Genomic DNA, 15,719 nt, shown 5'->3' on the forward strand with positions numbered 1-15,719 from the left:
ATAATATATATTAGAGAATTGCTTAAATTATCTATATGCGACGTGTACAGGTTGTGTGATAATTAAGTTTATGAACACATAAGAGTGCTTGGATTACGCCTTAATGTTAGTTAAACACATACTACTAATAACCTATGATATACGACCAGTAGCACATCACATGGTTTGTATGTTAGAATGTCGTTAAGTATTATCAGTTTGAATGTGTCCATCAATATTTAAATTTTGCATTTCTTGTCACGCTAGCTGGTATTAAGTATTAACCATGCTGGATTGAGATTGAGTTTCAAAACCCAATCATGGTAAGACAGATCATGAGCCTCTATATTTAAATATTGTGCAATTATCCACATTTTGCGAGATCTAAACCATTCTAATAATCTAACGATCCAAGATACGACACTTCCATTTTTACACCTATCCATTTAATCAACTATAATTTAACATTATTGTCGCGAAATGCAGATAAATGCATGATGTCTAAATGCAAAGGCTCGAGATCCATGATTTAATGTTAATATTGTTCGTCTTATAAAACTGGGATTGGATAGGCTTGGTTTGATTGTCGATGGACTGAAAAATGTGACCACTTCCATCAGCCCGTTGAAGTTTTAGCCCAACAAAGTTCAGGCAGGACCTACTATTGAGCAAGTAGCTTGGTTCACACTTTAGCCCAACAAAGTTCAGCCAATACCATATTCTTTTCAAAATCTTCAATTCTCATCTTGAATCAGTTACCGAACTGAAAGAAATAAAGTTCAGTACTTGACTTAACTACAGAGATATTTTCATTTTTAGCTCAAGTATAATATAATTAATTAAAAAATATAATAAAAAAAATGAATAATTCATATATAGGTGATCCGCCCGTGGCCTAGCCATGGCCCATGGGTCATAGTTTGAATATGTGTGCCCTCAAAAAAGAGGGAGACGAAAATGGGATGGGATCGGAGAGCATCTTCTTCCCGTCTACATCAACACACACAAAGAATGGATGTATCTAATCTTTTGATTTAGTATTAGTAGCAAGCAACAAAAGACAGAGCTTGATATGTTAACTTAAAACCCCACACCACACACAACAGAGACACAGAGAGAGAGAGAGAGAGATAGATCCAGATTGGTCGACATTGCTATCAATTAATGCATCTCAACTTTATTCAAATGCATGTTTGGAATGGATTGCATGCAAATACAAAATGCAAATGGAGCCATAATAATAATAATGCAATGCAAATGACTCGTACAAATTTCAGACACACAGTGACACAGGGAGCCTTTGTGTGGTGGTGATGGATGGATGGATGGATGGATGGACGGGAGGAGTTACCAATTTCCCAAACTTTATATATTATAAAGTGATTTGTCAGTACAAAAACAAAGGGCGTACACACCATTGGTGGGTGGGTGGTAACGATCCAAGTAATAAAAATGTATGAGTCAGCTTAGCATAATTAATCATGTTCCAATCCAAGAATAGATAATCGAAAATGAGTTAATGTTGAATCAATGACAGGATCAATCAGACCTAAGTGTTTAGAAACATAAAGCAAAAGCAAACTCATCTCAATCAAAACAAAGGTAGCCCATGAACATGATTTAATAGGAAAACTTGGATGTAATTATTAACTTCCACTGGTGAGATACTGTCCAGGGCTTAATTTATGTCCAAGATGACGCCACGAGAGCTGTCAATTTACTACAAATCAACAGTATACAAATCGTACGGGAGCCCACCAATATTATACCCTTTCTCTTTCAAATGCATTGGAACTTTGTCATTGCTGAATGTTTGTCCCTTTCATTGTCTGCATGCAACATCCTATTCTGCGTCGGTAACTAGCTAACTATGATTTTGTCTTCTTTTTTTCTGCATAACTTCAAACATAAACGGTTCTTTTTCTTGAGCGGATAACATATGGTTGGTTGGTTCAAAGAAACTTTGATGAAAACGTCTATATATGCACACCATTTGTATTTTGTATAGAAGAAGATGATTCTGTAGCCTGCTGCTGCTGCTGATAGTAGAGTCATCATCAGTCAACCACCAGCCATTTGTCTGCTCCTTGATGGCCAGGGCTAGACCAAGAGCAGGCAGGGCCACGGCTATAGCTCTTATCTTTTGAGAGATCTTGCTTTATTGGATCACATATATATATATATATACCCTATATATTATATGATCCAGGTACTGATAATATCTACAATATATTCATGGAAGATTTGACAATTATTATGGAACTTGGCCATCTTCTTTCTCTTCTCCATTATTATTGATGCTTGTAATCATCGAGTTCGACAAGTTCCTACTAATAATAATGCTATGTGTATATAGGCCTACTGGAAATATAGTAATAGGTATATATTATATTAAATTATTTGACATATGTATTAAATTAAGGCTTAATTACTGTTTTACCTCATGAAACGAGCGTTCTGTCTCACTTTATCCCCTAAAACAGAAATTCTTCAATTGATTTCCATCAACAAATGTGTTAACTATGCTTACGTGGCATGTGCATTTTAGTAATTTTAGCTAATAAAAATTTTAAAATCCAAATTAAATTAAAAAACAGATTTTTTAAATTTTAAATTTTTTTTAGGGTTAACAAACCCCGTCTTCCCTTTCTTCCCTTCCCGTCAACTCACCAGGCCCCACCTCCATCTTCCTGTCTTCCCTAAAATGTACATGCCACGTCAGCACACTTAACGGTTCTTCCTCCTCTCACCTATATGGAGTTGTTCTTTAAGACTCACGAGGGAGAGATTAGTTAAAATTTTCCTCATTCCATAACATGAAGTAATTATTTTTTCACTAAAACTATTGGAATTAATGTAAATAACAAGGAAAAAGAAATATGCTTTTGGTCATGTAATGATCGATTACTTTGATTGATTACTGATATTGTTTGTACCCCACCACATCATGTAAATTTTAACTTTTTGCTTATGGAAGTTCCCAAGCAATCCAATATTATCCAACCAAGGACCATTTTTTATTACACAAGTTTTCTTTTCTCTACCATCCACGAAGCAAAACAGAGTTTGATATGATTCATTCATTCACATTATGAGGAGGTTCAAAAGGGTACAAATAAATGAATTGGGAAAGAAAATGGAAAACCCATGTGTGTATTTGTGATTGGCTAAGATCACCAAGCCATAGACAGGTGGTGGGATTTCCACCACCAACCATTGAGGATAACATATAATTAAATAGTTGGCCTGGATATATATGTCTGCATAAACAATATTTGGACTCTGGTACATTATGATTCAGAACCAAATTAATTAGGAAGATAAATCCAGAGAGAACAATTCTGGACTTCAAAATATTCATTCGACAACACTTCTGATCCTATGAATGAAGGCATACATGATTAAACATCGAATGGAAGGCATGATTGAATTTTAATTTTTTTTCTTTCTTTCTTTGTTAATAATACTGTAGATTTCAGTTCAGTGCTGGTTTTCACATTCTGCAAAATGGACCATTTGTTGAGAAATAACAACTCCCACAGATTTAAATTGATGGGGACCTGATTGCTAGCCAATATTTGTCCTAATTTGGCCAATATTTGTCCTTCTCATTCTCTTAATTTGGGTATTGAGTAATGACAAGCAACTTTATACCTTAATTCAATACAGTGTAGATTTTTTATTTTTTGTGTGCATCATTGTAGATAAGGATAGCATGCCTAAGGCTAAACCTTGATTCTGCACTTCTGGCTATAAAAGTTTGAGAGCCTCATCCTTTTTCGGTCTCTGCTTGGTGTTGCTTCGATTCTTCTAACGAGTCGGAGTGAATCAAAACCAGAATGTTCTGGTGCAAATCACAGCCGTCAATGATAGTTGCTATTGCTAGCTAGGGAGATATAGGGACCAAACTAAAGAATAAATAAAGGAGAGTGAATGAATAATATCAAGAAGTGGTTTTCCTCTCATGGTCACGTTTCTATATTTAGATAGTGACCACCATATCGTCTTTTTTCCAAGGGATCAAGTTCAGCTGCCCAAAATGTCAAAATAGAAAAAGGGGATTTTATCCTGCGTTTGTTTTATCTGACATTGCCTGCAGTTTGTGGAACTGAAAAACACAAAGGTCGTCCTTCTCAAGTGTTACAAGTTGTCAAAAAAGAATCAAAGTGAATTTAATATCAAGGACAAAATGTGAAAGCTGCACGAGGATGCATACAGCTGGTTTATTTCAGCCTCAGTGGTAGCTTTATAGGCACCACAGATATTTGCTTCAAATTTGCAGAGCTCTGCATGTCAAATTTTGATACATAATTTTTTGTTTTATCTGAGGCTGCCAGCATCACAAAAAACTGGAATCTTACGTTGTCATCTCAACTGCTACGAGTTGGTATACAAAAACTGAAAGCAATGGGAACATATGGGGTCAAATTTTGCTGAGAATTCATCTAAGATCACATAGAATAAAATAGAATGTATGTTGTGATCATTACTGGTTTTGCAAAAACAAAATTCAAATCGGTGATGATTTCCTTTTCTACTCATAATAACTGAAAAGAAAAGAAAGCAGAAGCCAAAGAACATAAAAGAAACAAGACAACAATTTGGGGCTCACACATATGTGTCTTTTTGACTTTTTTCTGACCATAAAAATAAAAAGGGTAACAAGCATTTTTCTCAATTTTAAAATAACATAATTAAGTTGTTAAAAACTGTTTTGCTTTATACTTCTATTAAAGAAATAGATAATGACAAAGATGGGCACGAAGAAGAAGAACCAAGGCATACTGCTGCTTTAACCATGCTTGCCTCATCATATGCACTTTCATGTTTAATTAGCATTTGTTAATTAAGGAAGGTTGCCTGCATGTCGATCCTCATGTGCTCTTTAACTAACCAAAACAAAAAGCATGAGGCTTTTGTGTATTACATTTACATTTACTTAGGGGGTTGGTCTTGGCCGCTTGTGCCGCCTCACGCAAAATTAGAGGGAAGACGTGTACAAGTGATTAACAGCAGTTATTCTTATCCTAAAGTTTAATATTTGAATTTACTTCCTTAATATCAATAGTATAAATAAAAAAAATTAAACAAGAAAGAAAATAATAAAAACAAAAACTATAGAGCCATCGTTTTGTTTTCTTCCCTTTGATGTGGTGCCAAAAAAACGTCTCCTTCATGTCGTCATATGTAAATTGACAACTTTTTCCTTTCCTTTTTTCTTCTTCTTCTTTTTCTTTTTGTGTCGATTTGGAAAGAAGAATGATGATCTTATCAACACTCTTTATATACACAAGCACGTTACAAATTGTTACGCAACGATTTTTATTCTAGAAATAAATAAATGATAATTATATGTGTTGAATTGTCATATGCTAATCAACTTATAGCTCGGGAAGACAATTAAAAACTGTCCACATATTGAATTATCAAGAATTATTAATTTCCTCGCCTCCTAGTAAGTTTCAAAATTCAAATTGTAGATTTTACTATATATTTTCCTCCTTTTGCGGTTTTTTAAAAGCAATGTTTTAACCATGCTACACTTGTTGCATCACCGAGATCCAATTTTTTGTTCAATTATATTATGACAATAATATTTCAATGAAATGTTCGTTCTCAGATAAATAAAAATAAAAATAAATAAATAAATCCCCACGAGGTAGTTTAGGAATGTCGACTCTTTGAAAAACATTGGCTAGACCTCCACCTGTGTTATAATAATGAAAGTCACTCATGATTATATTTTTAGTTATTGGCTTTTAGAATTTTCCAAAGTTGAGATTTTAATGTGGGATAATCCATGTGACCTTTACTATACGGATCATCAAATCTTGTCGTGTATAACTGATTGAGCTGAGAGAGACAAATGAGATTGACACAATTTTAGCAAATATGCATCGAAATTCGAAATCAAAGATGGATAGCTTCACAAGGGACTAGAAATTAAAATCATTTTGTCCAGTTTAATTAATGATTAAGCAATCCGCACAACCAGAATTAGCGGAAGATGACAGGATGTTTGTTCTATTCATTCGGGGGGTGTAGGGGATTTACCATGGACTGGCCCCCTTGTGATCTCCCCCACCACCCTGTAAACTGTAAATCCAAATTGGTCAAGAAAATGAAATTTTATTTTGCATACTCAAAACGTATCCTCCACCTACAATTATAATTTATAATCAAACACCAACTCAGGCTGATGATCGTATAAAATAAGAGAAGCACCAGCCACTTTCTTAAGAACACTCCCACATGATCACATTCCCACTCCCTCTCACCCAAAATTCTTCTGTCTCTTCCGCTTTTAGCAACAGAATTGTATTATTGTAAAGCACCAGCCATTTTCTTCAGGCCTCCTCCTCATCAAGGTTTTGTTCGTTGAAGAAAGAAGAAAAGACTGTCATTTTCTCTCTTCTGGGTGTTTACGTCGTCTGCTCTGGGCTGAGATATTATTTTCTTTGGACCAATTGGGTGGGGCAGCTGGAGGAAGAAAACCCAATAAACAAAAGTCAGTCTTTATGTACCAAGTTAGTTTCTTTCTTGCAATTCACGGGCTTTGTTTCATACGGTATTTCTTTATTGGTGTTGAATCTTCCAGTTTTGACTTATTTAGGTGTTTCTTTGTTGTTTTTTCATTTTCTTATATGACAATCAGGTGGTTGCTGGTGATTGTCCCATTCGGTACGCAATTTTATAACGCTGTGGATACGACCTTTTCTTCTCTCTATTTCTCTGTTGCGTTTCTTCTTTCTCATTGGGGCTGCTTTCTTCTCCTATAAAAGTGACAGAAAATGGCGGAAAATCCAAAGTTGGTAAGCACTGGCTTTCTGGGCTTTCTTTATTTTTCATTTCCGTTTCTTTCTTGTAAATTGCTCCATTCAATTCTTGTAACTGTTCCATTGGGCTCTCTGAGTCCTTCGTAACTGTTCGGATTATGTTTTTAAATTTCCAGAACAATTTTGCATTACAGAGCCTCTGTTTCTGTATTGGGTTCTTGATTTTGTTCAGGATTCGGCTGCTACTGAAGAGGTTTATGGATTAGAAGAAAAAATGGGTACCCAGAAAATCTCAGTTTCCGATCATATAAACGGCTTTCATTACACAGCAGATAAATCTGACAGCTTTGTCATTGATATGGAAAGCTTCTCCCATGGCACCGATAAAGATATTACTCCAAATTCTAGAGTCTCGGTACGTTCTTCCTCATTTACTTAATGGGATTCTTTTAATTTCTTTATTTTCATAAGAGTTAGCTCCTTCTGCATTTCTTTTATTTCTTTTTTATTTCCTACATTACATTAACATCATAAAAGTGACAATTTTTAATGGCTAATCTCTCAGTTAATCATGGTTTTCTTGAAATGGAAAACCAATATGTCTGAGATAACACGTAATAATACCTCCTCCATTAAACTTTGCGGCCATTGTAATCGAACGCTTTCTCAAGCAAGCATCATCATTGCAAGTTGGTCTCTTTTAAATTTTCATTGCAACTCTGCTTTTACACTTCTTTGTATAAAGCCCCCCAAAAAGAAAAAGGTCAATGGAAAATGATGGTGGTGAGTGATTGTTGACAATTTCTTTATGATGATGATAAAGATGCAGAGAAATCTTTCTCGGAAATGGTCTCAGCGTGATGGGGAGAAGAAGATAAATTACAACGCCATTTCAACTGATAGAGATATTTTGGCTGGAGGAGCATCTTCACCCTTAGGTAATAATAGTTTAATTTCCTTCACCTATAACCATGAATTGTTTAAAAGATTGATAATTTTTGTGTGTGAGAGTGATTGCTCAATTGCCCTTCTGGGCTTGATGGTCCTGCAATCTATGAGACCTCTGGAAACAAAACGCGAGACACTTGTAAAACCAATAAGAACAAAATAGAAATTTTGACCATACCTTAGTGTGTGCCACATTTGTGGTAATATATAATTGTTATCACCAACCTGTACCAGCCTCACATTGAGGTGGGTGACTCCCATACACTTGGCCTGCCTTATCATTCAAATATTCTTATTTATTTATATTAATAATATCTTTACTATTATTTTTATTATTCAGTGCAGACTCTTAGGTGGTTTCAGTCTGTATCTGATGTGCTGATGTATGTGAGTGCCTTTGAGCATCTTCTTAAAGGGTGGTTAAGTTTTCTGACTGATTTGCTTTAAAAATTCAAACTTGTTAGTTGGAAATTAGTTGGGATAAACATGAACCCACAGCCATAATTCAAAGTAGAACCCACTCTTATCACAAATTGCAGTTATGACAGTGAAATACAACCAGTGCTGGGTCAACTAGATGGTACAGTTTGATTAGTTTTATAAAAGTACAGATTACTGTATATCTTTTCCCTTTTGTTTTAATTCCTTGTTTGGGGCCATAGGCAGTTATGAACCAGCATTATGGAAAATTTGGTGGTGAAAGTCTAGTTAGCTAACATATTATGTGTGCACAATTTGGTATGGAATTATTGAGTTGCAGCTGCTCTTGTAGGATCTAGCACGCCTAAGTCCCCACTGGCTATGGGGACCATAGATCATTCAAGCAACCCGCAGGTCCATCATCAAATCACCGTCACAGCAGCCAACATCGGCACCACCACCGATGGCAGATGTGTTGTTCGGAGAAATAGTTTCCGGCGCTCTTCATCTTGGGCCATCGACCCCAAGAGGGTTCTTTTCTTCTTTGCCACCATGTAAGTTTTCTAATATCTCTCTAAATAGTCTATAGTTACAACTTACAACGGAAGCTTCCCCTCTTCAGCTCAATGACGCAAGTATGTTTTTGTGGTGACAGGTCAAGCATTGGAACAATCTTGTTGATATACTTCACCCTTTCAATTGCCAAGTACAATGCAGATGAAAACAGTCTAGATTGGCAGCAGTGACATAACGTGTGCACTTTGTAGTAGAATTTAAGATGGAAGACATGGGAAAGTAGCTACTCGAAAAAGCGGCTTCTTTCTAATGAGAGATTTGGGACAAGATTACACAACTGAAAGATGATGATTTAGTTCCAAGGATGGAAAAAGCTAACAACCTCCCACCACTCTTGTCTTCATACAGAAACCAAACTTGTTTTTGCAGAATTTTAGAAGTGATGACAACGTCGTACTGCATTGTGACAAGGAGAAGGAATCTTCCTTTTTATTTTTAATTTTAATGTAGATGGGTGAGATCAAAACACATGATGTGTTCTTTTGTAAAATATTGTTTCTCTACACAGCTTTAGTGGATGATAAGAAAGTCACTTTTTTGCCCTCCTCCTCATCCTTTTCCGTTCATTCCCCTTTGCCCTTTATTTTGCTTGCTCTTTTGGCAATCCAACTTCAACCGGCCCTTTTTGTTTGTTGTACGTGGCTTCCATGTGAGTGAGATTGCAAGCAATAGTAATAATAATAATAATAATAATAATAATAATATAGTGGTTCACGCATGCGCACTCGAAGCTTTTTCTTTAAGTAGTGTTTTGCAGTCCAGGGGTGCATTGGGTTGTTGTGGAAGGCTCTTTCCCAGACATTGACATGAAAACTACATAAATAAGCCAAAGACAAGTCATGTCATGAGAATAACGGGAAGAGTCATCCATCCCAAAATCCACAAAATCAAGCATTGGGTTTGGTAAGTTGGCAATAAGTCTTCTTTCCACAAGCACCCTTTGAAGTTGGCAATACGTCTTTTATTCTAGTTGTTGATTTGTTGATCTGCCCTCCCCCCACCCCCCCGCCCGAAAGTCTATTTCTTTACCCGCCCTCATCTACCCCTAGGTAACAGGTAATAGTTAATTTCCCATCCTCCCATCCTCCTCTTTAAAGAGTTTGGTTTTTTTAGGGCATCTAGGAATGGTAGCAGTTACAGCTTTTATTGCTCCCTCCCTCCCTCATTCCAGTAAGTCAAGGATATATTCAACTACAAAATTATTTGTCATAGAAATGACATATTTAGAGGTTAATCTAGAATTTTAAGATGAAGAATCAAATATAATAACAAAACAAACCAACCCACCAAGGCATTCCATTGAAAAGGACATACTAATAAAACAATGTCACATTGGAAATCCAGTGGGTTTGCTAAGAGATCTAACGTTAGAAATTGGATGCTCAAGCCCACAAATAAAAAACATTACATTCTTAAGTACTCAATCAAGGCTGTCCAAACATCCAGCCCAAATACAAAACAAAACACAGTCTTCCTCAGATATTACATTCTCATGTAGATGTAATCATGGTTGTCCCAAAACCCAACCCCCCCAAAAGAATAAACAAATAGAGTAGCATCTGGCTCTAAGCTCCAAAGGTGATGAAAGCCACAATGGGAAATATTTATTTATTTACTGCAAATTCATCAGGATACAATGCAAACGGTGACAAACAAACATGTACACTTTGAAACGACTTGTAGCATTTGCTTCAGACGCATATGTGCATGCTTGATTCAAACAAAAGAAAGCACTTCCTTGGTTTAATATGAGATAGCTCTCTCTACCATTTTAACATCAACTCTCCTCTATCATTAATAACGTTTTGATATTCTTGGCATTGAGCACTTGTGCTTCCGGTCATGATAAAGCCTCAGTACAACAGCAGCAGTTTCTTCAATTGCTTTGCCTGTTACCTCTGCAATCAACCAAATATGAGCAGGATGATTAACTCAACCAAATTGAAGCTTAAAAGAAACAGGCCAACAAGATCATACTAAAACCAAACTGATATGAGCACAGATGTGAAAGGTGCAATATTCTCACCAATTACTGGCCAGACAGGATTCTGTGCAAGAATCCTTCGAGCAAATTCCAGCTCCTGTCTCACATAATCCATCTCGGAATAGTTACTCCTCATTCCTTCACCAAATCCCAGAGTCTTAGCTCTTGCCCTTCTAATTGTTTGCAACACTAGAGGATTGATAGTGAGACCAAAAACCTTTTCTGGGTCAACCTCAAAAAGGGTTTTTGGCAATGGAACCCCCATCACAATAGGCACATTAGCCACTTTGTAACCTTTCTGCGCCAGATAAATCGACAGCGGGGTCTTCCCAGTACGAGAGACCCCAGCAAGTATAATGTCAGCCTTGTGCAAGTTCTGGGGCAATGCCCCATCATCTTGCTTGATAGTGAATTCAATGGCTTCAATCCTACGAAAGTAGTCATCTGTAAGAGGAAAGCTCCTGCCAGGAGCCCCACGAGGAAGGCCAGAGGGTGACACGCCTAGATGGGTTGCTATGGCCTCTGTAATTGGACCCAACATATCTGTGGTTGGTATGCCCCAATGCTTACAGGCATGCCTAGCAGACTCAGCCATTGATGGGTCAGCTAATGTGTACACAAGCATGGCACCTTCTTTGGCTGCTTGCTTTACAATCTCCATTAACCGCTCTACATCATCAATCTGACCAATTTCACATGACAATTTTGCATCAGATTCAGTACAAGGCAATAGCAAACATTAAAAACCAAATAGCATTGAACTTTACCCCAGAAAACAAATGGGTATTGACAGCGCAGCCCCGATCGACCAAGCAATGCTCGAACTGGCCCAACGCCGCGTTCACGGAGTGCTCCACCGTCCATCCAGTTCCGTCAGAAACCATGTATATCGACTTCCCCGCCGTCATCTCCACGTCATCCCCGCCGTCGCTTCCCGTTGAAGTATCATCCTTGACGTCTAGCGAGACGCGTTCTCTCGGCTGGGCCGGAGAATTCGGTTCCATCAACTGGGTCCGCTGGCCCGCGCGGTCCAATTTCCGACCCGAGCGTATGGCCCGCGCCCTGGACCATCGAGTCAGTTGAGAGCTACCCTTGGGTTTTCGAGCCTGCGGCTCGGAGGAGGAAGCGGAGGCGTTTGGAGTTTTGAGTATTGGTTGGTGATTTGCATAACTGGTTCTGGGTGCGAGACCGAGGTTCGGGACGCTCAAGGTGGAAGAAGCAATCATTATTTTATTTTTATTTTATTATTTAATTCGCTCCCCATTTTGGATTTTTATTTTTGTTTGGGTGTGCGGGCCGTTGGGCCGACTGTGGGTATAGTGAGCAGCTCCTATGCTGCTGCTGACGTGGTGGCGTGAGGCCCGGTATCCTCAATGGACTATAAAATAAAGAATTATGTGGTGATTGGGTCTCATTCAGCAGTCATCTACTTTGGTTAACATGGATTTTTTTAATCTTTTCACAATCCGATATTCTAACCTATTTTCATGTTTGAGGGAGTGGATCTAACTCAAATGAATAGGTCGGACATATTACCTTGACTAATTGGCTTAACCCATACATCTGATACGATATACCTATTTTTTTATATATTAAAGTTGATGATTTTATAATTGGAAAGCTGTAATAGTAGTGAGTTGTGTTGATGCCCAAAAATTTATAACCATTATTGGACCCAACTTAGAAGTGTGATGCCTTCGGTCTCATGGCCCTTCGACAGATGTAGGATAATCTGCAAGAGAAAGGGTAATGGTAAGACCTCAGGTATCGACCGAAAACTCTCCGATACTTAAATTAGCTTAAGAATAAAACGAGTAATGAATTAGACAAAGTAAACGCATAGCAGCCAAAATCGTTGCTACATTGTTTCTTGGGACTTGAGCCCTGTTTATAGAGGACCAAAATGTTGGATCTTGAGTTATTATTTTGATGTGAGATTGCGGGCAGCATCATCTGAGAGGCTACCACTTGTCTTTACTCAATTGGTGCGGCAAGTGTCTTCTTAAGTCGGATTGGCAAGTTAGGTTATCAAAGGTTAACTTAGTATTGATGGTTGTTTTATGGGCGGGCCTCAGTGTTTGAATTGAGTTTCGTGGGCCTCCTTTGTGAGTCTCATGTGTCCACCTGTTATGAAACTAGTGGTATAAACAAGTTGATAGATATTGGATTGGATTGGATGTAAAGTTTTGAAGTCCAGGAGCTGATGCGCCTCTTATCTTTTCATTGATTGGGTAATTAAAAGGAGAGGTTGTATTTCCACAAATCAAATAATCATTAATATGTCTGTCCCAATCCCAATGATAAGCCAAGGGTCACTTAGAAAGAGAGAGTGCAGAGGAAATTTGATGAGGAGCAGTGAAGAAGCTGCAACATGCAGAAGGAGGTAGGAAGAGTCCAATAATGCAGAAAGGCGAGCAATGGCAAACCAACATGACATTATTATAATAATTGGGGGGGTGAGGATGGGTCCCTGTCTCTCTATACACATGATGATGCCACGTGGTAGAAAGTCAACATCACATATCAAAATCTGAGACCCTAGGGTTGGGCGTGCCTAAAAAAGTCGTAATGATTGAAAGAAATGAAGCGAATCTTAGATAGTAAAATGCCTCCAACAACGACATGACGTTTGATCCCCCCATCCCACCTCTCGCTCACTCACTTTGATGTTGATCCCACTGTCTAGTGCAGCATCATCCACCGTCCCTGCACTGTTGGATCAGTTGGAGGAGCCGAAAGGGCATTTCTTTTTGGTTTTTTGGGAAATTCGTATGTATTTATTGGGGAGAGAGAGAGAGAGAAACTGGGCATGCATATGTATTCTGTGTCGTTTTGGATCCATATATGTAATTAGGCACTGCACATGCATGGCCTTGCTCTGCCCGCCAGTGCCTGCATTCTAATTTGTATATATGTCGACGTTAATTAATGTTTTGTGACTCTAGATTCTGCCACGTTTCTGCCGACATGATCATCAGAGTATGTTAAACGGTTGGGTCCAGTTGATTCTGCCTGTCTTGTTTGTTTCACTTTCATCCCTTTTTTTTTTAATCATACATTTTCTTTTTGAGAGAACAGAGAGAGATATTTTTCTTATAATATATTAAATTTAAAGTTTAAGCCAAACTTTCCAATTGGTGTATATTCATCCATCCATCCATCCATCCATCCATCCATCGACTCTCTCTCTCTCTCTCTCTCTCTCAATATTGATTACTGGCTGTCCTGCCTCCAAGTCTCTCCTTCCATGCCCCTTTCGTCTACATTTCCCTTTATATCATGTCGGCGCCATAAATAGGTATTCTTTCACTTTACCAAGGCGCTATAAATGGAAAATATCTTTATAATACTCCAAAATCTCCATGTGCTTATATAGTACTATGTTCCGTATATTAAATAAAATATCATTTTAATTTAACTTTTGAAATGGAATATGTAATAAAGCATCTTGAAGATATGTTTCGTCACGCAAGCGTCACTTTCAACGACTAATTATAAATTATATCAACCACAATTGTGTAGACAACTCTAAACCGTTGATTGAAACGCACTATATGATTTCATGAAACCACCTCATATTAGGTGTATAAATGTATTGAGCACCATGGCTACCACTTCACCATTCTTAGTTTTTTGCTCTCCTCCTTATTATAAGTGATCGACCTTCACATAATCACACAACTCACTCTTTTTCCTTTTGAGATTTGTGTGTGCTAAATTATGTACGAGCTTTTGAAAAGACCATAGATTTTATCCACAGTTTAGGACGTGTTGCTTTGGAATTACAGGTCAAACGTGGAACAATGTAGGACGTATATAGAGAATTGATTTTTGGTGGTCATAACTCGCAATTTCCAAGCTCAAGTCAAGACCGGTTCTTGGTTCTCTAAAATAAGTAAGCGGATTTCCATCATGATTTCAATATATTTGGCCTTATGTATGAAAATTTATCTACTTTTTGTCAATTTGTGAAAAGATGCATAGAATCTTGTCGATTCGATTCTCAATTTTATTAGAAAAATGTGTGTATCCTCAATTTTATTGACAATATAAATTCTTTTCAATAATTTGATAAAACAGGGGTTAATTTTGATATATATAATTATAATCTAGTTACATCTTAATTGAATCCTAGCTTCTCAACATTCAATTGAGGTTGCATTATTCTCTCTTGTCATGTATAACTCACACAAAAACCTTCAGATAAGTATGTTTTATCTTAGTTTGATTAGAAATATGTAAAAAGATGTGTTATTATTATGGACTTAGGAACTAGAATTAATCCTTTGAGCTATATATGCATATTATTGTTAATACACTTTCTTAGCAACTAGATTATATCAGTGGGGGTAATTAAGGTGAGATGCGCCTTAATTGAATTAGATTATTAAGTTCCCGATCGTGACATGTGATCTTGTCAACAATTAGTTGAGAAAATGTGATCTAACGGTTAAGAATCCTCGTTTAAGGACCATAACTAATTATTAAAGAATAATTCTTAGAGTTTTTAAATGCGGTAATAGAATAATTATTATCATGACTTGCTAATTAAAATAACTTATGAATAAAGAAGAGAACAAGTAGCTAGTTGACGATCATGCATTTAGATTTATTTGGTGTGGTTGAGAATCCAGGTTGTGACATGCATGAAAAAAAGGAGGGCCGACGTCCAACATACTTTATCTGATGCCACTTTGAGCCGCGTGTTCTTCTCTTAGGCATAAATTCTCAATCCTCTTAGCAGCCTATACAAAAGTAGTGAAGACGATTGATGGGATTTCCATTTCCTCCTTATAAGCCAGCTCTTCCCACTAGCTATTGTCTCTCTCTTTCTCTCAAAGCCAACGTCTGCATCAATCCGATCTTCTCCATATATCTATCCTCCTACATACATGTAAGAAGAGCATCACATACATTTTTGTTTTAATGCTGTTTATGTGTTTTATCTTTCTTTGTAACAAGTTTGAGCTTATCTTTCTTGCTTGGATCTTTCACTGTCCTTGTACTCTTGCTTTTGGTGTCTTTCGATCCCAATT

General features: G+C 37.2%; 2 protein-coding genes across 4 annotated transcripts; one reads left to right on the forward strand and one right to left on the reverse strand.

The window, feature by feature from the left end:
* The first annotated feature begins 6,128 nt into the window (after positions 1-6,128).
* Positions 6,129-9,243, forward strand: LOC110763108 (uncharacterized). Of its 3 annotated transcripts, none has more exons than XM_021965863.2 (6): positions 6,129-6,506; positions 6,635-6,791; positions 6,988-7,170; positions 7,579-7,693; positions 8,464-8,677; positions 8,779-9,243. In XM_021965863.2, the coding sequence occupies exons 2-6, from the start codon at positions 6,771-6,773 to the stop codon at positions 8,867-8,869; spliced, it is 624 nt and encodes a 207-aa protein (XP_021821555.1). In that variant the 5' UTR covers positions 6,129-6,506; positions 6,635-6,770; the 3' UTR covers positions 8,870-9,243. The 3 variants fall into 3 exon arrangements, with proteins under 3 accessions (XP_021821555.1, XP_021821556.1, XP_021821557.1); XM_021965864.2 differs by having other exon boundaries at positions 6,129-6,487; XM_021965865.2 differs by having other exon boundaries at positions 6,136-6,506; positions 8,476-8,677.
* A 1,035-nt stretch (positions 9,244-10,278) lies between these two features.
* LOC110763034 (PPDK regulatory protein) lies at positions 10,279-11,936 on the reverse strand. Its single transcript, XM_021965765.2, has 3 exons — positions 11,451-11,936; positions 10,726-11,365; positions 10,279-10,597 (listed from the first exon to the last, which is right to left on the reverse strand). Exons 1-3 carry the CDS (start codon positions 11,907-11,909, stop codon positions 10,494-10,496), a joined length of 1,203 nt encoding a protein of 400 aa, XP_021821457.2. The 5' UTR covers positions 11,910-11,936; the 3' UTR covers positions 10,279-10,493.
* Between the last annotated feature and the right edge of the window lie 3,783 nt (positions 11,937-15,719).

This window comes from Prunus avium, chromosome 4 (genome assembly GCF_965620075.1).
Source record: "Prunus avium chromosome 4, drPruAviu1.hap1.1, whole genome shotgun sequence".
In the NCBI taxonomy this organism is placed as follows: Eukaryota; Viridiplantae; Streptophyta; class Magnoliopsida; order Rosales; family Rosaceae; genus Prunus; species Prunus avium.

Excerpts from the sequence above, each read along its gene's own strand:
- LOC110763108 (XM_021965863.2), top strand. The coding sequence starts at position 6,771 with ATGGCGGAAAATCCAAAGTTG. Across the intron at positions 6,792-6,987 it reads TGGCGGAAAATCCAAAGTTG|GATTCGGCTGCTACTGAAGA; the intron begins GTAAGCACTGGC and ends GATTTTGTTCAG. Across the intron at positions 7,694-8,463 it reads AGGAGCATCTTCACCCTTAG|CTGCTCTTGTAGGATCTAGC; the intron begins GTAATAATAGTT and ends ATTGAGTTGCAG.
- LOC110763034 (XM_021965765.2), bottom strand. The coding sequence starts at position 11,909 with ATGATTGCTTCTTCCACCTTGAGCGTCCCGAACCTCGGTCTCGCACCC. Across the intron at positions 11,366-11,450 it reads ATACCCATTTGTTTTCTGGG|ATTGATGATGTAGAGCGGTT; the intron begins GTAAAGTTCAAT and ends GAAATTGGTCAG. Across the intron at positions 10,598-10,725 it reads TCCTGTCTGGCCAGTAATTG|AGGTAACAGGCAAAGCAATT; the intron begins GTGAGAATATTG and ends GGTTGATTGCAG.